This window comes from Branchiostoma floridae, chromosome 6, assembly GCF_000003815.2.
Source record: "Branchiostoma floridae strain S238N-H82 chromosome 6, Bfl_VNyyK, whole genome shotgun sequence".
NCBI lineage: Eukaryota > Metazoa > Chordata > Leptocardii > Amphioxiformes > Branchiostomatidae > Branchiostoma > Branchiostoma floridae.
This window is the reverse complement of record NC_049984.1, coordinates 7,822,612-7,845,815: the sequence shown is the minus strand read 5'-3', so window position 1 is coordinate 7,845,815 and position 23,204 is coordinate 7,822,612. Positions and strand designations below refer to the sequence as shown.

Genomic DNA, 23,204 nt, shown 5'->3' with positions numbered 1-23,204 from the left:
TTTCCCCATATTACAATGGTTTGATCCTAGATTTGAGGTGAATGGCAGAGGGGACAGATTTTGATTGACAGGGCAAAGTGTATTTTTTTCAGGAGGGTGTCCTCAAAGCAAGGTCCTCCTTGCTCAACTATTAAGCTTAGTTACTTCACTGGTACAGACTGGAATACTGAGCTTTTGACTGAATGATGTGGAGAGCTTGTCCTTCCATGAAAAAGATTTCATCAAGAACGTTCCCCAAAATTTAGGTAACGTTAACGTTATGAAGAATGATATTTAACGTTAACGTTATGTTTTAGGCCCCACTTGTCTGTTGCTGTGTTTGTTTGTTTGTTTGTTGTCAGCATAATGATATTTGGTATGCGGTGAAGGAGTTAGGAAAACAAAGGTAAAGTTTGATAAATTCTCCTAGTGGCTTTCTTTCTAGAGAGGTAGATAACTCTTGCCTACTACTTAGTAGTAACCTCCATTACCTGGTTCGAATCACAGGGCCAGCTTCACCTGTAAGATAGAACACTGAAGGATGCTTGGAGTCAGCCTTGCCCTGTGTGCGGGACTGTTTGCAGCTCTGGCGTCCGTGTGCGCCAAGGTTGCCATGGCAACAGAGGAGGCAGCTGCGACCTGCCAGGTGCTCGTGTATCAGGTGTCGTCCCTGCTCCAGCACGAGCAGGGGGATGGGTCAGAGGCCATCTGTGAGTTGGTAAGTTGTTGATGTTGATTGACACCTGTCAGGGGATTCTGATTAACTCCATTTTCAGTCATTACTCAGTATAGCGATGTGTACTGAGGCCGTGGAATTCAACAATCCACAGTCTACAGAAATATCTTGTTGCTCAGTCTGTAACAGTGGGTTTCAAGCACTGCCAAACTGCCAATGCCAAATGGAACTGTCCCTTTTGGCGTAACGGTTTAGCCGTTGGGTTTGTGATCTGGCAGCCCGAATCCCGGGAGCTAGGAGACTGTTTCTACTCTTTTCTTACATTGGTTCACATGCCGGCCCTGTGAGTAACGGTTCAAATCCCGGGAGCCAGGAGAACTAGCCTCTTGTTTCAAGTCTAGTTATTGATAAGTTTACTATAAATCCATTTAACACTGCTGTCACTAATGATTTCTATCACCCTTTCAGGTCCTGACATATTTTCGAGTTTGCTGTTTTGGGATGGTGTTCGTGTTGAATGCTGTGATGTGGGTGTTCTTCACCAAGGCACTGGCAACCTGCAAGTCCTCGGTGGAGGCCACAGTCACCAACACTGCTGCTAACTTCTTCTTCTCAGTAAGTTTTTCAATGTCATCTACCACCATGTAAGAAGCTTATGGGAAGAGTCATTATTCTTTTGGCAGAATATGTGATAGATGGCTTAGTGTTAGATGACTCTGTTTTCCTATTATTTTGAGACCACTGGCTAGCACTGAATTGACTATTTAAGCAGAGGTGCTAAAGATCTATGTGAAGTGTTTCATGCCTTATGTACATATATTTATGGAAAGAAATATCTCTTCCTGTTTGTCCTGTAGGGTGTTATAGGCAGGGTGCTATTCCATGAGGCCCTATCCCTCCTGTGGTATGTGGGAGCGTCCTGCATTGTTGTTGGTCTGCTGTTCATACACAGGGGAAGTGGCACAGCAGAAACAGGAGGATCAGGACAGGACAAGAAGCATAGATAGCAGCAGCACAAATATTATCACATGTATTGATGTATGTATGATACATGTAGTATGAAACTTCATCTGTGTTGGTATAGGACATTATGAAGAAACTTAGCTTTACGATATACAAATGTATATGGTAAGGGATTAGACTTAGTCAAATGTGTACAACCCATTGCTGTGGTCATTCGTCTCCAATGCCACAGTCTGGTCAGCCGAAAATTTGGGTACAGGTAAGTCCCAACTCTCTCTCTCAGTGTTGGAAGGTATATTTAGTTTCTCCAGGGTGGTGTACATGTGTGTACAGAGGCAAGAGACTTTGATGATATATATATGTGACCTTTGAGAGGTAAGAACGTGACCGGAAATAATTCTACAGACAAGAGAGACACAGTTGCTATGATTTATTGACCAAGAACATTGCGTGTACCAAAGATATCCAGCCATGATTTTCCTCCTGAATTGATGAGGTTGCTGTTAAGTTTCTAGCACAACATCAAGTTTCTGTCACTGTCACTACTAAACGTGGCAAATACATGTACATTACCATAGACAAGCCTGCTTTGCCAGAAGCTTTTCTACAGCTTGAGTTCAGATTTACCACTAGATGCAGCACAATGGTATTGCACACCAGTGCAATCTGTTTGTACAGGCATGTTCATGGATCAAAAACTGCACATGCAGAGGTCAAAGGTGAAGGCACTGAAATAAAACATGTCTGGACATTGTTATACAAACTGACCAACAGAAGCCATATGCATGTATAAACCATGGTTGAGACAACAACTGTTTACAAGTCAGATGGCTTCACATTTGACCTGCACGTGTGCAGTCAGATTTGTGTACATGCTTATTACACTTTGCTATTTCATCTGTCCTTTGAATTGTGATACCATGTACAAATGTACTAGCACCTAGGCACGAAACATCAAAAATTTATATTGCATGCGGTGATTTAGGGAAATTTTGCACTGGTGTATGATACTCAGCAAGGTACAATACATTCCTGCACATATGAAACACCACAAAACATTCTGTTGTGATATGTGCTCTACAATGTAATATCCCGTATATCTATATACACTATGCATATATGCAGCATAGCATGTAGTGACAACATCAGAATACAAATCAGGAAGTATTGAAGGCTGGGTTGCACTTATACAATGAACTGTTATCTCACAATACTGTATTCCTTTATGGTCAGTTTATACGGGCATGGCTATTGACAGGAACATCCTGTCAATAGTACAAAAAGTCTTATTGACAGGAAGCACAGAAATCTTTTTGAATTGGTAAACATCCATTCCAAGAATCAGTGCAATGGCTCAGTCGTTACAATGATTGCCTACTATGCAAAAGGTTGAGGGTTTGATCCCAGTCACTGTGTTTTTTAACATCCAAATTTAATACTCTAGTAAATCATTCTTGCTCAGGAATGTGTTTTTATATTAGATTTTTGTTTTGCACTTTTTCACGGAATAATGGTTAGGGATGGGGTTGACAGGATCGTGAGGTGTTATTCACAAGGAACATCCTGTCAATAGTACCCAAAGAATTATTGGCAGAAACATACTGTCAATAGTGTAAAAGAATTCTAATTGGAAGGAACATCCTGTCAATAGTCTTGGCCAACACTTACTACCTATATCTTAGCAAATCGTATGCTGTTAAGAACTGTTGGACATTTCACTACAACAAAGCTGCATACTGACCGTTTCTGATATTGTACTACATGAATTAAATTCAGTGTTACATTTTGTTACAATTTATCTCTGACCTGTGGTCTTCTTTTTTGCACATCAAATCATGAAGCTGTGAACAATGTTCAATCACAAAACATAGTCATCTGAATGTAGTGTGTAGCACCTTGAACAAGAATTAACTTCTCAAGTGTACAAGTGTCACAGTTACAGTGAGAATTACAGACATGCATTATGCACTCAATGAGATCAATATCTAAGCAGTCATGATTCACTTTCGTTGATACATTATCTAAAACCATTGTCTTAAATCTCACATGATTAGTTGTCTTACAGCAATGACTGATACTTTCCACATGGCTTAAAAGTACATGTTTATATAACAAATGCCTGATAAAAAGTCCACCACCTTTCTCAGTCTGAAAATAATGTATAGTTGTGACTTTTCAGCTTTCATGTTTAAAACAGGCATCTGTTTTTTTCTCTCTATTTGTGCGGCTTTAACGTGTCATACAATATTTCATATGAAGCAGCATCTAAACAAATGGGTCTACATTTTATCTACAACAAAAAGTTTAAGTAAATCTTCATTGGGCAATCTAAGTCTTCAGAAGATTTTCCTGATTTGAATACCACTATTAAAAGAAGTCATGAAAAATGTATACTTTAATAGTAATCTAAATCACCTACATCTACTGCAGAATTCCAAACAAATAGAGCAGCAAGAACAGCAACATTATTTACAGAACATACAGGCAGATACACAAGAAATCAATTTCCTAATTCACAAGGCTGTCATGCAAAGCTACAGTAGAAAGCAATACGATGCTAATTTCTCATCATGATTGTTTTGCCCATTTGTCATGGGAAAGTGTACTGCTGTTAAGAACTGTTGTCCCAACTTTAAAGACTGGAAATTCTGAATCTTACTAATAGTAATACAACTCCCTTTTCACTAGATGATGCATCTGCGCATTGAGCATCAATTCCACAGATTGCTCGACAGATTTCATAGTTTAAGAATTTCTTTTTACATTCTGTGTGTTTTGTTGTCTTATAAACATAAGGCTATGGCCACCGTACCACCCCTCATCAGGTGGAAAAGGGGCGTAAATGACATAATTTTTTTAATCTATGGCTCGTTTCTGCAATAATTGATAATGATAATATATATATATATATGAAACGTTATAAAGCAGTAAAAGAATTACATACATGTAACCTCTCTTGTGTCTATCATGAATATGACACAATCATATACTGGCTGTCATATTTGCTTCCTCATTTCCTGAATAGCTTGCTAGCAACAAAAGACTGTGTATTGCATGCCCATCATAAAGCCCCCTTTACAAATCAAGAATTTAGCTCGGCCGAGTTGTCAGCGAGCTCTAAATTACGAGGAGGTATGACCCTGATGCCGACGAAGAAACTCTGCCATTTGTTTGAAGGCATCAGGGTCATACCTCGTCGTAATTTAGAGCTTGCTGACAAGTCGGCCGAGCTAAATTCTTGATTTGTAATGGGGGCTTTAGGACTAGATTTCACTAACATTGCCTGGGCATTTAAAGTGGCTTCAACAGGTTGTCAATATATTCAAATTTGAAGTACATCCCAACTAATCAGTAAGTTACATCAAATTGTTGTAATAGTAGTAATAGTATTTTCAATAGTATTTGATGGGAAGTTCTTTCCGTTTACACTGAATCTCAAGGAAAACTATATGATTTTCACATGATGAAACATTTAGTTTTTAATTGACAACGTGGCAGCTGTGGAAGTGGAAAACAAATATGAATAAAATAATTTTTTTTTTCAAAATTTTTAAAAAGGACATACATTTGCATACACATTCTTGATAAACCAAGGGTGGCTTTAAACAGATATGACATTGCTTTTGGTTTCAAATTGCAGTTTTAAGCCACCACTCTCTGGAAAAAAACGCTGAAAACAACGAACAGCCTCCGGGGTCCTTCACTTCACCTGTGCCCTTTGCAGCGGCGGCGAGGCAGATTGCACCTGGATCCTGATAGCAGCTGCGTCCTTCTTCAGGTGCGCAGGTGAGATGACAGGTGTGGAGTGGAATTTGGGCAAGTTCTGGGCGAGGGAGGAGTCACTGTCGTTCCAGGTGTCGGGGGTTGCGTTTGCAGAAGTGTCTGGAGATGTCAGGAGCCCACTGAAGAGAGACAAAAAGAATTATTACAACCGTACTTACCAGTAAAAACTCTATGATAGAATAAGAATCAAGTGCTCCAAACTACATTGAACATTGGCAGCTTTTTGATGATGCCACAGGGGCAGAAGCATTTTTCACAGAATCATTGCGACTGAGGTATGATTATGGAGGCCTTGTTGTTTAACAAATGAAGTTATACAGGCACTGTTCTCTGCTGCAACAGTCATTAAGGCAGCAGAGAACATGTCAGGGGGCCTGAGAGGACATGTCATTTGCAGAGCAGTACAGAACCAAACGGTGCACCACACACAACAACCAAGTCTGGGGAAAACGGCAACTGCATGCAAAAGAACAGAACCTGAAAGACAACAGGAGTTAGTGAAAGAACCAAAGCACACACAAATCCACCATGCTGTGCTATCCAGTTAATTAGCCCACACCCAAGGCCCCATAGCTCCTACCAAGGACCAGCCACCACAACAACGTCTCATCATGCCTGTTACAGAGACAGAGGGAGTATTGTGAGAGGACCTTGTTCTGACGGTGAGATTTGAACTCGGCTCACTGCCCCCCTCTTCCACCTGACTTCTGCGGAAGGCTCCGGTGCGTTTGTCGTTGTTGGGGATTTCAAGAAGTTGGAGAACATTCCGCGGAAGGTGGAGCCAAACTTTTCGATTGGGCTCAGAGGAGAGGGTAGTTCTGATCTGAAAACGATGAGTCATACATTGTATGTGAGCGTGGATCAAGTGCTCAATATCAGCCCCATAAGAACCGTGAAGGGGGTGGGGGTGGGTGAAGGAAAGGTGACCACTGCTATTCAGTTGAAGAAGGTGGTATAAAGGGAAGAGGGCCCACATTGAGGTTAGGAGAACAAGATGCAAATGAACAGAGACATACCTGTCTCCAGAATCTTTCCATTATCCATTATTCAAAGTTGTCTTTCTGCTTTCCTTCTTATTCACATCTGTTCTTGCTTAAAATAAGCTACAGTATAAATTGTGAGGTTGGTTTAAACCCAGCCTGTATTGCACAATCTCTTGAGTCTTGGCCTCCTCCCCTAACTAAAGGTCTGACCAGTGGAGGGGATGCTAGAAGCTTTATTTAGTCAGGCTAGATTGAAACCTTGTCATATTTTTCAACAGGCTGGTTGGCAAGTTTCGTTATACCTGTAAGTTGGCACTTATTTTTTTTATCTTTTCATAAACACAACCCCATCATCCCTAAATTACTGCCAGTATTGCTTGCTGTTGATAATCTTTGCTACTTGTATTATTCAAGCCTGCGTACAGTAATTCTCTTAAAGTTGTCATTTCCTGTAAATTTACAATTTTGTTCTTGGTTGTTGGAAACATGACCTGAATGCATTTACTGACCTGAAAAAAAGATTGAGACATGGCATATGTATTTGAATGCAACGTACCAGTACTTTTGGCTACAATAGCAGATGACAACAGACATGGATTTAAGTACAGTACCAAAGTTACCCACCTTTTAGACACCAATCTGTTCTCACTTGACTGCTGGCTGCCTATTGTCACACTGCTGGTGTTGTTGGCTGCCTGGTCCTGGATCTGGCCCTGGTCCGCCTCAATGGCTGATGGGAAATCTGCCTCTGCAAGACTGCCCTCACTACCCTGGGCAGGAGAATTGCTTTGTCCACCCAACCTGGGACAGAGATCAAATCATATTATGTTATAATCAGCAAAGATATACTAGATATTTTGACCAAAGCAAAAACTGAAGCAGCCATGTGTGCACGATAAAAAGATGTGCTATGTTAAAAAAACAACTAATGGCTAATGAAGAAAAATTAAAGGCTCCATCTCAGAGGCAGTGCCAACACAGAAACGTAAGCTAAACCTAAGCTAAAGTTGCCCATACATCAGAACAAGGGGGTCAACCTCTTTGATCAGAAGATGCATTGGGCCTGATGCCCATCTCCACTTCAAACTCAAAGCCCTGGGCCACACATAGGTACAAGCACGACAACAGGGGGCTAGTCCACTGGTAGTGTAGTTTGTTTAGCTTCCGTATCAACGCACCACGGCCGCACCACACAGAAACTTAAGTTAAGAAAAAACATTGGAATATAGGCTCACCCTAGTCGCCTCTCCAGTTCTTCCTGCCTTGCTTTACTCCGAGCCAACTCGGCCTTCAGGGATTCTACTTCGTGGTTTTTCTCCAGTACTTCCCTTCTCAAGTTGTACACACACTCCTCCAGAGACTCACACAGGGCCTGGACAGGGGAGACACAAAGGGAAACTTTAGGGCTGTTTCAGTAACTAAAAACCTCATGTGGTAAGATGCCTAGAGGTAAAGGTTAAGGTAGTCCTATAACCTTTTCATGGCTGTAGTTGGTAGTTGTTAAGGATGTTGAATCATCTGAAATCAGGACTGGAAATACATGAACTGGGTGTATATTCACTTTTGTTAACCAAACCACAACCATTTGTGTTGTGTATCTACATGTACATGTAATTCATGACTGTGGGAGCACTGGTGTACCTAAATATTTGCGAGGAGTACAAATGTAACGGTACTGATTACATATATAAAGGTAATAAAGATAAAAGCATATCCCTGACATGATTTACGTGTCAGCAAAGATACAGGCCTTTGTTGTATAGCTTCTTTAAATTTTGAAGGTAGATATAGAATTTGACACGCAAGTTACTTAAGTTTTGCTGATTACTTAATTTCATGTTGTGCATCCAAATTCTATCTGGACACCTACATTTTTGGATTAGCTACACCTGTGTACCTATTCCCAAAAATGAATTTCAAACCTGGAAATAAAACGTTCATGCAAAATAAGAATACAGGTTGGAGGTTATTCAAGTGGAGACTGGCTACAAGTAATTTACAACTACACTAAAACACACACAAGATCTACAAATAGCACACATGTGAGGTTACTATCTATGTACTACTGGTAGTCAAACAAGTGCATGATGTTGTGCACACATGTGCACATGTAATACCTGGAGAGGGGCAACTTGTATTTCCACAGAATCAGAGAAGCTACGCCTGGTGTTGAAATTCAGACCCTAGTTCAGGAAGTGATACAGTTTAGGTTACATTGACCATTCTATGGGGTGTTTGCACCCATGAAATAGTCAAAGTTACTGAATTTTGGGGAGCACAGTGAAGTAATCTCCACTTTTCCTCCTATTGGCACTGTGAACATTTACAAAAGAACTTGATAGAATCACATTCCAAATCAAAGTTTTTGATCAACATTAGCAATCACACAGTGTGCAGTTTTAGTCATTTGGCGTGTCATTTATTGGATTAAGAGTTACATGTAGTAATATATGAGTAGGCTCTATGGCTCAATGATTGTGTGTGCTCAAAGCAAGCAGAAAATAATTGGATTTTCAGCTTGGCAATTCTTTTTTTGATGAGCAAAGCAAAGAAAAGTGCAGTGCCATAGTGCAGTTTGTGTTTAAATTCTTCTTCCATGAATGATTGCATTTGCAGTGAAGCAATAGAAGTTACTGCATGTGCAAGAGCGCCACACGTTGATTAGGGTCGGAATTACATCCCACAGCATTACTCCTGGTATGTGTACAGGACTCTGACGTCCTGGCTCACAGAACATACCCTACTCTCCTCCAGTCTGTCCAGCGGGTCAGGGGGGTCATCCAGACAGAAGAACTCTCGCACAGGGTCGCTGTAAAAACAGAGCAGAACATCAGATTGAACTAATATTCAACTACGTGTACGTGTCAGTGGAAGGAAATGTCTGCAATTATACACATAAAAATTTCATCTTTTCTGTAATGCTATCTTAAAATCAATTGCCTACTGTGTGGTCTTTGCTGTAACAAATAAGTAAGGTATGGTGATGTCACAAAAAGGGCTCTTAGCCATACTAGCCAATGAGGGAGTTGTTTCTGTGACATCAAGCTTATTTGCCCCCAAAAGAGGGCACAGTAGAATAATTGATTTAAAGATTCAGTAGACAATTTTAGAAAAGACCAAATTTTTACAGGATGATAGAGGAAATTTAATTTCACTGGCACTTTAAGTTTAACAAAGTCATGTACTTTTGTGTCTTCAAAATGTTCATATCATTTCCCTTCTCTCTAACTACATTGTAACTACCCACTCTACAAATCTATCAAAAGCATCTTGAGTTATCGGTGCAAACACACAAACACAACCAGAAGCAGTACCCTGTCAAAAGTGAACCTCCATCCAATTCCCAGAGGTAATAAGGCTTCTGGGTTGATGAGAAATTTATTAAGCAGGATTGAGCAAATTGACATTATACACTACATTAAAGATACACACTTACCTGTCAACAATATCAACATGCCCAATGACATTATTGACAAAGGCCTGCAATCCCAGAATTCTGTCCTCAAGGAAGGTAGGGTCAAAGTTGTCCTTGAACCAACGTTTGGGTGGGAGGGCCAGGCGGAAGGTCGGGAACAGGTTTCTCAGCTACAGTTGAGAAACAAGTGTTACAAATGTTTTAACACCTTAATATCTAAAAGATTATAATATCCCTAAAATACAGGGCTGTCTCCAGGACCTGTACCTCAAGCACACAACTAAAATTTGCAAGTTGGGTTGTACAAGATTCAACCCATTAGTCAAAAAAAATCTGCACTTTCTGAGAGGAAGACACATTTTCGTAAGTTTAAAATGACAGATGCAACAAGTGGGCTTCTAACTTCCAATTGAATCAAATTGAGTGCATCATTTTTCATATGCTAATCACAGGCCAATATTACCCATGAAAATTTGTTTGTAAAGGACCATTTCAGAGGATTGGAGTTTCCAAAATTTGACAGGGAAGCATGCCACCACCCTCCAATGCTTATAATTTGCAAGTGCAAGGGACATTGTCCTCCTTCAACCCCCACCCCCACAATGAGTGGGATGGAAAAAATTTCAAGCCTGAGAAAGCCCTGCTGTAATGTTCAGTAACCAAGGAATAGTTAACATACTTTGTATCTGGTTTCTGTTGTTATTTCCTGTTTTGTCTGTAGTGTTTGACATTCATAATTCATTTCTTCAGTAGGGGGAAGCTTAAAGAAGTGAACAAAGGGCATTCAATGAATTCTTAGCCTCATCAAGAAACAAGGGGTGCAATCAAAATGATGTGACTTGTTTCAGTGTGAGGACAAGTACATATCCAATGCCCCTTGTAATCCCCTGTCACCAAGCAGAAGTAGGGTTAAGGACCAGCCTATTTGAACCCCTTCACCCCTGATAACCTGTGTTAAAGAATATGTCAAAAACATTAATTTTGCTCAGTAAAGCTTGGTCTGCAATTAGATATGGGTGTAAAATGGAAATGTAAAAACAAAGGTTAGAAAAAAAGCACTTTGCAGAGCTTATAGGACAACACAAAGAAATGAACACCACCTTAAAATAGACTAGGTAGCCTAAGTACAATCCTTGTCATCAAATATCCCTATCGTAAGACCACAGATTTCTTCCTTTTTTTAAATTTCAAATCAGGAAAAAGTGTGACCACAAATATATTGGCTACCGGTACTTGCTGTGGCCTAACATAAATAAAAGTATGCCATCTTGTTAAAGAAACTAGCATCTAAGACATGGCTGCGTGTAAAAAGATGTGCATTTTCAAGCAGTGATTTGACCAAGGATAATACTTAGGCTAGGATACTTCAAAAATAAAAGTCAATGCATGTGAAGATTAGTAATAATGCCTTAATCCTTGCAAGTCAGTTAGTATGTCAGTCACAACTATGTTTAAGGAAATGCAGTATTCTACTAGCCTGGTATCCATCCATATTGTGCTCTGGTAGTCCAATGTGTTCTCTCATAACACAGAGAATAAATTCTACAAAGTTCCAGGTACCAGCCTGACAGTCAAAGCCGGGAGGGCAATTTGAGTTCATCACAACATCGATGAATTTCACGGCTGTGGAGTTCATCATTCATAGTGATGAATATCACAGCTGTGGAATACATCAATCTGTATCTGTATCTGTATAGCCGGCATAACACGCGGCGCGACAGCAGCGGGTTATTTTACACTGAACAATTAACCTGTCACACCTAGCTTTTGAATCCACGGCCTTCGGATATACTTGCAGAAGGACGGGCTCTGAAGGTCATGCAGAATACACCTACATTTTCTTTCTCGTCCTACCCACTTGAGAAAACACACATTTCCCCAGAGTTGAAAAAAGTTGGTGTCCCCAAACAAAAATGGTAAGAACATCAATTTCAACGGCTGAATCTGGTATTCCAATTTTTGACAGTGGTACATTGTACACACAAAGCATGGTCAAATCATTTTATGGATATCCATGGGAGTCTGTAAATATGGACTAGTCCAGAACACCAGGATCAAACAGCACATACATGTATGTGACATAATGGTGAATACCAGGCTAGTATTCCACTATGCAATGCAACAAGGCAAACACGTATGATTAGTACAAAGTCTGCGAGACCCGCTGAACGTCTAGCACTCAGTTAGCACAACTGCAGTGTGTTTGAATAGCGCCTGGCAGCATCTGTTTTCTGGCTTGCACCACAGCGTCAGTTCATTAATTGGTCAACACCGACTTTAACAGAAACATGTACAAACCTAGGCCTAGGAAAAGTAAGGTTGTGTTTCCGATTATATGGTACCAAAAAAATTAGGGCCGGTAGGTACAATGTAGGAATTCTCTTCTTTTTCTTTTTTTCCTTTTTTAAGATTTCAGGTAAAATGATTCAACAAATATGTTTCAAAAATGTAAAATTGAAATGCATCAGCAGGGTTTGGTGGATCTCTTTATATTGCTTTTTCTATTGAAAACGTATTACTTAGAGTCAGATGTCAGATCAAAGCCCCTTGCTAGCAGATGACCCCTAAAAAGTGCTATGGTCAATAGGCACTTGCACAGGTTGGTTACAAAACACAACATTCTTTTCCTAGGCCATGGGAAAGAAAGTGGGTTGATAATCTAATGCAGTGAGCCACAACCAAATGATGAAAGAAGAGCCATTCTTGCTTTTCTAGACAGCGAGCAAAGTAACTTGTCAAACCTAAGAACTGAGGAAAAAGAAAGAAAGAAAATATTTCAAAATGTAATTGTATACTATAGATTAGCAATGGTTGTACATGCAAGAGTTACATCACATATGCTGTGAGGTCATGCAAGGCATGCTGGGTAGGCACCTTTCCCACGACTCCGTCGTTGTTTTCCTCGTCGTCAGAAAGACCAAACCTGTAGCCTGGAAAACGTGCCTTCAGCTGTGGGGAGGGGGGCATACGTAGTGCATTGACAGTGCAGTCACATCCAGGAACATTCATGTACACATGCAAAAAAATAAACCAAGTCATAAACCATGGTGCATCACACCTCAATCAATATATGTAAGTGTGGACATGCAAAAACAAAGTGGTCAATATACTAAGACACCTTACACCTTAAGTAAGTGCTATTAAAAAAACTGTTACCACAAAACAATAGACAAAAAGAAGCAGCTTTCTCAAAAGCTATCTTTCTTCATATCATGCAAACATATTGCATTGAAAACAAGCCCCGTAAAATGCTTGTGTGGGAACCTTATAGTTATAACCTCATTTGTTTGCTCACTATTTTGCAAGTACTGAATTCAAATTTTTAGCTATGACTGAAAAAAGATGGATAAGATAAAGAATAAAAGTTAAGAATACAAAAAAAAATGTATAAACATAAGGCCACACTGCTTTGATCCTATGGATGATCCTCTGAGCAACCCAAAGCGTATGCAGGCGTGCAAAAAAAAACGTTTTGCAAAAAAAGCAAAAAAAGGCAGAACACAAAGGCCAAAGCAATGTGTTCTTTACTTTTCTTTTTTACATGTACATCTTCTTTGATTTTGGAAGACGTTTTTGAACAAGGTTATGTCATACATTGCTGCTTCTTTGTACAATTAACAGAAGGGAAACAGACGGAAATTGATATCTGAGCAGATGTCATCCATATGATCTGTGTGGCTTTAGCAAGAGAAAAGAAGACATTTTACTAACAGGGTTAGGGTGGAAATTCTAGTGGTTATGATATAAGTCTAACAGTTCTACCAGGATGGTCCTGGTTTAATACATAACAAGATATTCTTGGACCATCTTCCTTTCACACCCACCTTCTCATTCAACCTCTGAAAGTCCGAGTATCTCCTGAAGACGAACCAGCCCTCGTCAGCTTCAACTTGCACATGGATCTTGAAAAGCTGTAAACAGAAGGCGCAAAAGTTAAACATGATACGGCAAGGTTTTGTTGAAACAAACAAAGAAACAAATGATGGCCCCAGGTCTGTGAATATGACTTTTTTCATCAAACTCCAACGCCTTGCTTCTATAGGCCTACATACATGTATAGATAATACTAATAGCCAGAGAATACACATTTACCAATTGTGAAAAAAAATGCACTTGACTTCGAACACAAATGCTTTTGAAGTAAAATGTTTTGCTACTTGTATCTTCATTGGAAACTAAGCTGCTAAATTTTCATGACGTCACTAAGTCTTAGGAGTAAATACCCCCCTCCCCCAACCTGAAACCAATATTGAATTGGTTCCAAATGGCTAGATACATGAGAATTTGTAGCAATCAAGTACTATATTGATTTAGCTGGGGTCAAAGGGTGCCTTCAAAAAGCTAGTGTGACTCTCACAAGATTAAGCTAAGATCAAACCATTTAGACTGAGAAGGAGGGGTTTTGTTGAAAAAAAAAACATTGATGTACTTTCGATGAACAGGAAGGTACAGTAAATCATGTTCTATTGTCATGGTGACATCTTCACCACGAAACACATGACAAATCAAATATGTCTCCTACTTCACAGTATTCTGTCCTGCCTTATTTGTCGACTTTCTTTTGTATCTTTAGCTCCTTCCAAACTTGTTTTTCCCTTTCTTTTTTTTTTAAGTGTACAGTACAGTTAATAACTGTCATTACACCATCAAGTTGACACTTATCATGATTACTGATGCATATTAGATCCCTGAAAGGACAGAGAAATCTTTTTTTTTAATCTAATAATAAAAGGATTTTTTATATCAAACATGGAAAGGAGTTTTTATAGCAAACATTCAAAGGATTTGGTACAACACAAAAGCTTACCACTATTTGATAATTGTAAAAGTACATGTACCAATACTGTACATGTACCTTCAGCCCTTCACTCACTGTAGCTGGAAGCAATTTTCCACTGGTTTGCTCTCATCTTAATTAACTACTGGCTAGCAATCACTGAAGACAGGTTTTATGGCATCTGGTTCTCTGGAAAATGGCTTCCAGGCTTTATACAATGGGTGAGATACATGTAGAGATACATGTTTTTTCTTATACATCACATCTACATTACATTACATTTCATGGCCTTCTGTCTGAAATATGTCAGATATCTAAATTCAATAGATTGACTGAACATTCGTGGATCTACATTTGTACAACTACATAATTTTCATGCATTGACAGCAATGATGGTGACCTCTTAACCACAAATGTAAAAACCAAGGCAATCTTTTTTTCCTGTCTTCCTACTCACCAACCCTCTTTTTTTCACACATGTATGATGTACCAAGGAGCTTGCATGTACAAATGGATCTCCAATTTTTCCCCACTGCAAAATACAATCCTGGCAAACATTTCCCCTTTTACAGTATATCCAGCAATGGGTAGTTTGCACCAATACACCAATAATCACTGTCATTAGCAACTCAAACACACCTATACAAATCACACATAGCCTGACAACATGGCTAACCACAATGGAGTAATTACATGGGTCATAGTACAGACAGCTGTATCTGTTTGTAGTTCATTCTTAATGATCATTAGTATTTTACTTGTTCACTTTAAGGGGTAATTTCTAAACCTATATATTGGCATGGCAAAACTTACTAACATTTACTAGAACATTGCCAGCATTACTGACGATGCTGTGTATTCCAAGAGGTCTACAACAACTGGAATTATATATTCTACTATTACCTGTTGTAAAATTGGGCATCTTGGAGGCAGTAGTGATGTGTGATTGCATTTTTTACACCTAAAAAACGTAGTAAAGTCAAGCGCGACTACCTTAACATAAGGACCACCTGGCCAATGTGACGACTTTTGGTGGCTCCTTAGATGATTTTTCCCATATAGTGACCATCTTTCCACATAGACTATGGAGCTTTTGACAACAGACCAGATTTTCTCGGTCCCGACTCAGAATGGTCTTATCTGTATTCCTTTGGCTCGAAAAATAAAAAAATAATTTGACAAAATGTTAAAAAAACAACTGATACAAAGAGACAAATTCTTCAGAAATTCCATGCTCTTTATCCTCTTGCACAAATCCATACTAACACACATAACAAAGTAACATGCCTTGTTTCAATCTGGGTTCTAAATAATGCAAGAGAGGAGCAAAAACCTGGCCCATTGGGAGTGTAAGGCTGTGCCCTCACAGCCAATCATGTAATAATCAATATTCTGTGATATCATGTCATATCTGAGATAACATATTCTAACTCCAAGAACAGGTCCCATTTCTTAAAAATCTCAAACTTTAATATGACTGAACATAGGTACCTTTGCCATGTAATAGTAATACATTAGGAAGACAGAAAAAATTTAGGTTTTGTGATCTTAAGGTCAAAGTAGATAACCATTTAACCCTATAAATGTCTTCGAATATTTTACATTAACAGTGAATTGAAATAAAGAAACTTGAAGAAACACATACACACCCTCCTGTCTGTATATGGAGACTATTATCCCGACCCTACTTTTCCTTTTAGTACAATCAATAGACTGTCTGCCACGTGTTGACAGAAGAAAAGACCTGATGGAACAAAGCAGAAAATGTGCAAAATCTAAGCTCAAATTTAAGCCAAACAGTGGCCAACGCATATGTTCACAAATTTCTTGAGTAGTCTATGATTTCTTTACAATGAAAGCAAGTAGTGAATTAATATTCCAAATAAACTGTGCACAGCTGGATAAATCAATTCTCTCCCTCTTGTTCTGTCACTGTCAGGTGATTTTCCCATGTGATGGGGAACAATGTCCAACATGTTAAGGTCGGCAACCTTTATAAATTTTTATGTCTCTATGTACATAATTACGTAACCAGGTGTTAAGCCAGGTCTATGACATTACGCAATATGGAAGTAGGAAGCAACATATTAAAAGTATAAAACAAAATCAGCCCCAACAGTTCAAAACAAGCTGCCAATATCTACCAATCAAAAATCACCACCACAGTCCAACCATCATACGGATCCATCCACAGCTCCATGAGCTATGCAGGTCACAAAATGCACCAAAAACATAACCTTCTTGGCAAAGGTCCTTGACATATATCCTGAAACTAATGCTACATGGAGAAATCGACTTGATTTTTACCAACAAACAGAAATGATTGAGCCTTCAAGGGGTAACTCAAGTCCATTTTTTACTTCTAGCCTTGGGTGTTTTTAAAACTCAATATTGAGAAAGAAGTTCAAAGAACCATTGAAAAATTCCAACATGGTTTGGCTAACAATGGACCCAATACAGATGTAACAGAATAACATTTTCTAAGCTTAACATTATTGACCTTTGTCAAACACAAATTCCTCTGAGGCCCTGCAAAATAAACAGTCTGTGAAAGCTTTGTCCAAAAACGTACATTTCCCATTGCTGTTTACCCTATCTGTGACACTTTCTAAGTCCTTGGTGATTTGGCAAAGATGGCAGAACAATTACATCTTACAGTGCATTTATTGTTATGTCTACAAAGTGATGTAATAGTAGGAGCAGAATGCCTACACTGTTTGTTCAAGTCAGGGAAACTTAGGCCTTCAATACCCATGGAGTCTTGCTAAGACAAACTGTAGAATGAAAGTTAAATAGAGAACTATTCCTTTCTGCTTTTAGTCATTTAACCATTAATCTAGATGAATGAAGGAGTTAGAAAATGGTAAGTCTGTATAACACAAATAGCTGTACAGGGCTGAAACTCTGCTGTGTAAGTTACTGTAACACAAACTCTGCCGGCCGGATGTTAGGTGGACTGCTATAACATATAGTATAACTATAAGCAGGATTTAATCAGGCTAGAAAAAGGTAGTCAGCAGAATTTCAATCCTGGATCGGGGCTCTAGCCAGCTTGATTTTGCTTGACTGTCCTCCAGAATTCCAATTGACAGAAAAAATCCTTCTTTCTGTTATTATGCACAAAATTCCATTACTGTCCAATTTCTGGAAGATTAATAAATAAATAAATAAAACTGGTGTGTTATCTAGTGGCAATTAACCAGTTATGCAGAATACACATGAACAGGTTTCCAATTAGAGATAATGCGTAAAGTTACTAGAGACAGATAAAGATTAATTATTTTTTACTGTAAAACTGACTGGAGCTAAGCCTGAAAGGTGTTGGACAATAATAGCAACGGCCGCTTGGCGCGTTGGTACACCCGATCCCTCGATCTCGAAAGTTAAGCAACGTGCGGTCCGGACAGTACTTGGATGGGGCCCAACCAAGGACGTCCCGATTGCTGTAGCCTCAAGAAGCTTTCCACGAAATCGTCTTCCGGGAGGGACATAAAATAGGGGTCCCATGCTCGAGGAGGTGCCTCGACCACGTTAAACAGCCTCATTACCCACACTTTGGGTACATACTGGCTGAAAAATACACCCAATATTATTATTATAATACTTAAAGAAGATTGGTAGTCAGTAGTTACTGTAAAAGGGGAAGTGTTTTGCATTCACATTTTTCATCGTGAACGTACTAACATAATCCTTTCCTCTTTTACAGTACTGTAAAACCGCCACTTTAAAACCATCGCTAACGCTTCATTTTCTCCCTGCTTCAAATTTTGATCTCTGCAACATTTCCCCTTTTTCTGTTGTTTCTAATGAATTAAACACTTAGTTACTTACTGTATATCTTGCCCTCTGCTCCATGATTTCATACCCTATTATGGGGACTCTCAGTCCCTCAAACTCCTCGGATAAAGGTGAGGTCTGTATCTGATGCGTGTGGTACGAGAACTCGTGTTGTGAGCTCGTTTCCGAGCAGTCCAGCATGCTACTTGCCGCGGTCGGTGGACGACCCTCCAAGTCCGAGGGGGAAGGAGTTCTGTCCGTGCCTTCTGACTCCACGATAGAAACCGCGTCAACGGCAACTTCTGGTTCAACCTCACTGTCTCCATTGTTGTGATCATCTGTCTCTACTTCAGGGGAGTCCGGTGTAGGGGGGTATGGGGAGGTGGGGAGGGGGGATGACCTGGAGGAGGGGGGGTCATTTGTCCGCCAACCCTCCACAGTTCTGTCTTGCCTCCTTATCCCAGCGGGTTGCATGTTGAACAGAAGTCTTCTTTGATAACTTCAAGCGAAAAATTCAGACCATATGGTGGATGTGGCCGGTGGGGGGTTGGGGTCTTCCTTGTGGCTTTCCCTGCACAATGAAGCAGCAAAAATATTCATGTACAACCTCACCTAAAAATAACTGGCAAAAGAAGTGCAAGAACAAATTATTAATAGAAGTCTATATGGATCGCTGACTACCTAGCTTCCTGTACTATTGTAAACATAACCCCTGAATCCGGTATGAAAGGTGAAATTCATTTGGACTTGAGGCTTGAGCAACGCATGCTCGTTACCCAGCGTTGCTCTGTAGGAATTTTATGGTAAAGGTTTTATCCTAAAAGATCTTTGTAACATTACTTTACTGACATAAGAGTCTAAATCAGAGTAGAAATCATCACATGGGGCTAGAGAATTAACAACCAGACTGCAGAGTGTTGACAGGGAGAGATAAAGGGCCCACTAGTCGCCAAGAAGCCAAAAGAACAACAAACCTTGATCGTTTACTGGCGGTTGCGTGAGAGGAAAGACGGGTCGTTTTCGCCGCGGGTTCCCGCCGGAAAGGTCCCTTTTCACCGTCTTTTCTGGACCTCCATGGTCGCCTGTAAGGTCTGATCACCGATACCGTAGATTGATTATGGATTTATGGAAAGAAAAGTCAGAGTTTGGCAGGTATATAGGACACACGGCCGCTCACGTGCCCATACATCATACATACAGTGCTCTTCGAACTTCGAGACGTGACGTAATCCTAACCTTTGAACCACGGAAGCGACCATGTGAAATGGAGGGGATCTCGTGCAGAGGCGACCTCTTCTGATCATTCATTTTATTGCAGATTTGGTAATCACGGAGTCTTCATTTTGCATCGGTGCACTTTAGTTTTCGCTGGACATCTAAAAATAACTATGATGCATTTGTGAAGTTCAATGAATGTGTTTTTGTTGTCCTTCCGATATTGCTCACTTTCTGCTAAGGCCATCACGAATAAGGTATAGAAAGAAAGCTTTTCCATACTCATACTTTTGTTTGATTTCTGTACTATGTTTTGATGCTAAGACTGACTTTTATGTTATTTTCTGTTATTTTTCATTTGCGAATCAACTTTGTAACAAACACTGCCCGACCAGCGACACATTGATATGCAAATTCCACGTTTCGTAATCTCCTTACGTTTCATTATTAAAGTTACTATTATTATACTAAGTTATCTTGAGTTGTTTGTATTGTAAATAGCTGATGACTTATGAACGAATCGGTTAGTTAATTAAGTTGATCTTTGATTTCATTTTGATCAGTTGTTATGATTTTGTGTTATTTAATGTTTGGGTCTCCGCGACCCCCCAGGAGGCATTGAAAAACGCCAGTAGGCGATGTGTACTTTCCTGGATTTAAAAAAAAAAAAACTAAATAAACTAAGGTTTATGGAGAGGGCGAAGGGATTTAGTGTATAACATCAGTCTCGCCCACCGCCGAGTGGTTTCTAGTCTCCCCGAGATCGTAACGTCACTTGAACTAAGTAACGTTACAGTGAAAGCTTCCGGTATACCACAAAATATAATTTCCCATTCTGGTACTAGTACTTTCTCGCCCATCATCTTCGGAAGGGAAAAATCAGTTGAACATGAATGAATGTCATCCATAAAATGTGCTTGCTGTGGCCTAAATTTCCCCAAACTTAGACTAGTCTAAACATGTCCTGCCCATACTGTATGACGTTATATAAGAAGTTAATGAATATGATCACATGTAAATCTAACACAACCATGCCAAAGACAAGTGTAACTGTGGGGTTCAAGCACCACCAACTGGCCATTCCAAAATGGTCCGGACCTTTTGGCGTAGCGGTTTAGCGACGCTGAGTTGTGAACTGACATGCTCGGGTTTGATTCCCGGGAGCCAGGAGCATATGTCATGTCGACACGACACCTAACGTTACACATAAAACGTGCAGTTACGCTGCAGTACCAAAGACGGCGGCAGGGGGCCTAGAATCTCGCCATTTGTTCACACGGTGAACACGTATCAAATACCAACTTGTTGCAGTAAGATTGCGTAACAATCCAGCAATTCTTGTGCTATGCTACTGAACCACTATCGAATATGAAACCTTCTTGGTGGAGGAAATTATATATACAAAACGTTTCATAAACATTTGTCTGCCCTTATGTATTGTATGATATTAAGACACAAATGACTCCGTATTTCGTACCCTGATAAAAGTGCCTCTACTTGAATATGGTATCATACGCGTTAACGTTACAGAATTCGCCGTTCATTCTAGATATTCACCCATTAAAACGAAGTGGATTCCGAAATAGTGATCTCACAATTAATTTAGCGGAGTCGTGATATTCTGCATGGCATGGACATGTGCCGGTACAGGTATGTAGACTAGTTTCTCGTTCGTCGTTTCCGGTTATTACGTTATGATATAACGTTTATTACTATACTTTAATAATACTTACGATAAGTTACACACAGAAAACTAGGCGTGGTTGTTGAATGTCCGACGGGGGCAACAACGGAGGCTATGTTTGCCATCATTGTTTGTAACTAGGCAAACAAACGAGTTGTACAGGATAACACTGTTTGGATGAAAGGTCGCCCCCAATAAGGCAAAGGTTACTGTTTTGTACCTATTTAGTGCAGTCGGGCTTCGCCACCTCTCACATTTTTGGGCACGGAGGGCCTCAGTAAGAAAGAACTACCCTCCTTCGCCTTAAGGAATACATGTTATATGCCGGGAAAGGAATTTTTTATTGTAAGTTGTTTTAAAAAATTGCGTAAATATTAGTCTTGATATTTTGTACATGTACTGCTTTAGAACTTGCCATGTATTGTCTCCGTTACAATTGTTGTGCAAGAAAGATTGGTTGATTGATTGAATGTATATTTCCTCATCCCCGCCAATACAACCACAGGAATGGGAGTGTTAACGTAGTTGAAGAGCTTTTGACGTCACAGGACGTACGTACGGATTGAAAAGACGTAAATTTTATTATCTGATATCTGATATACCTAAGTAAATTAATCTTGATTTCCTTTATGCAATTCTTGGTATCACCTTGCCCGCAGGACTAACCCTACCTGTGGCGGGGATTCCCCTCCTGTCCTGACAGGGAACAGGTGCTCAGAGCCACACGCACATGCCGTGATGTTATGTCGTCAGAGGAAGTTAATCAAGGCGTGGTGAAAATATTTGCACAAGCTATGGGGAAGTTCTGTTGATTGAGGTCAGTCACATGAAATGACTATCAGTCTGTCTAGGCCGCTGTGGCCTTGGAGATTATTTGTGAGAGAAGGAGTCTTATCATGTGCGGTTTGCGGTTTTGTGATTCAAGAATGACAATTTTCTTATAGCCAAACTCATAATCCAATCGCTATTACTACTCAACTCTACTGTCAGTCAGTCTATACGGACTATGCATAAACCAGCCTGAATACCAGACCCCAGCCCGATCTCAAAAACCCCACACGATAGATATTTTTGAGATCTGGCTGGGGTCTGGTAGCCAGGCTAGGTCTAGATCTGGTATCCAGGCTACACATAAACGTAATTCAATAGCAGACGGAAAAATTTGACTTTGACCGTGAGTATATTCAGTATGCAACATGGGCAATACGATGTGGGCACATAGGCAGCGAGGCTGATAGGTGTGACCACATACATAAATATACAATACAAAATTGAACAAAACTTGCATGCAGTCAGACACAGCACTAGCCGAGGCGACTGTTTGTAGGGTCTCTCTTCCTTGCCGTGGCTAAGACAGCACAAACTATAGCATATGATGATGCTAGATCATTTGTGTGCCTGTGTGTGTATGTGTGTGCACAGTGTGTGACTTCTTCTTCTTGTGCAAGGAAATCCTTATTCACCAGCGTGTAACGTACCAGACACGTTGTTCTGTATATCAGACATGAGCTTCCCTACAAAGTCCTAGTTTTTTTTTTTCTTTCCTTGAATTGTTTGCGTTTCCTCTTCTTAGAAAAGTTGTTGTCCGGGCCTCCTTCTCCTGGCCACGCATGTCCGTCACACCCTCGCGTGACCCTGGCAAAAAGGAGTTCCCGATTCCTGACCATACTTTGTGACACGGCTATTCTATAGATACAATACACAGGCCCAGTGAGGAACAATGCACTTGAAATCTTAGACCCTAAGAACCCGTGACATGAATAAGTACGGGAAACCTACTGGGGAAATACCAGGCTCAAAGGAAGGAACGAGAAGGGTAAAGAGTATGAAATATCGTCATTTCCACGTTGAAGTATTCTCCAAGCAGAGGTTGGATTGGGTAGATAGTAGTGGCCAGGATTTTTTACCTCTCGACTGAGGGAACGGTAAGAAATCCCTTTGCTTTTCAGGCA

The 23,204-nt window shown here is 40.0% G+C and overlaps 2 protein-coding genes across 6 annotated transcripts; one reads left to right on the top strand and one right to left on the bottom strand.

Annotated features, from left to right (window-relative positions):
• The first annotated feature begins 32 nt into the window (after nt 1-32).
• Nucleotides 33-1,759, top strand: LOC118417929 (transmembrane protein 42-like). The gene is made up of 4 exons (XM_035823697.1): nt 33-245; nt 487-697; nt 1,124-1,270; nt 1,513-1,759. The coding sequence occupies exons 2-4, from the start codon at nt 521-523 to the stop codon at nt 1,660-1,662; spliced, it is 474 nt and encodes a 157-aa protein (XP_035679590.1). The 5' UTR covers nt 33-245; nt 487-520; the 3' UTR covers nt 1,663-1,759.
• Nucleotides 1,760-5,150: 3,391 nt separating this feature from the next.
• LOC118417661 (sorting nexin-16-like) lies at nt 5,151-19,585 on the bottom strand. 5 transcript variants are annotated; one of them, XM_035823296.1, is made up of 11 exons: nt 19,328-19,585; nt 18,408-18,924; nt 13,624-13,710; nt 12,674-12,748; nt 9,821-9,969; nt 9,124-9,193; nt 8,502-8,567; nt 7,620-7,756; nt 7,009-7,185; nt 6,052-6,224; nt 5,347-5,520 (listed from the first exon to the last, which is right to left on the bottom strand). In XM_035823296.1, exons 2-11 carry the CDS (start codon nt 18,825-18,827, stop codon nt 5,510-5,512), a joined length of 1,365 nt encoding a protein of 454 aa, XP_035679189.1. In that variant the 5' UTR covers nt 18,828-18,924; nt 19,328-19,585; the 3' UTR covers nt 5,347-5,509. The 5 variants fall into 5 exon arrangements, with proteins under 5 accessions (XP_035679188.1, XP_035679190.1, XP_035679191.1 ...); XM_035823295.1 differs by lacking the exon at nt 6,052-6,224 and having other exon boundaries at nt 5,151-5,520; nt 19,328-19,580; XM_035823297.1 differs by lacking the exons at nt 6,052-6,224; nt 8,502-8,567 and having other exon boundaries at nt 5,151-5,520; nt 19,328-19,578.
• Between the last annotated feature and the right edge of the window lie 3,619 nt (nt 19,586-23,204).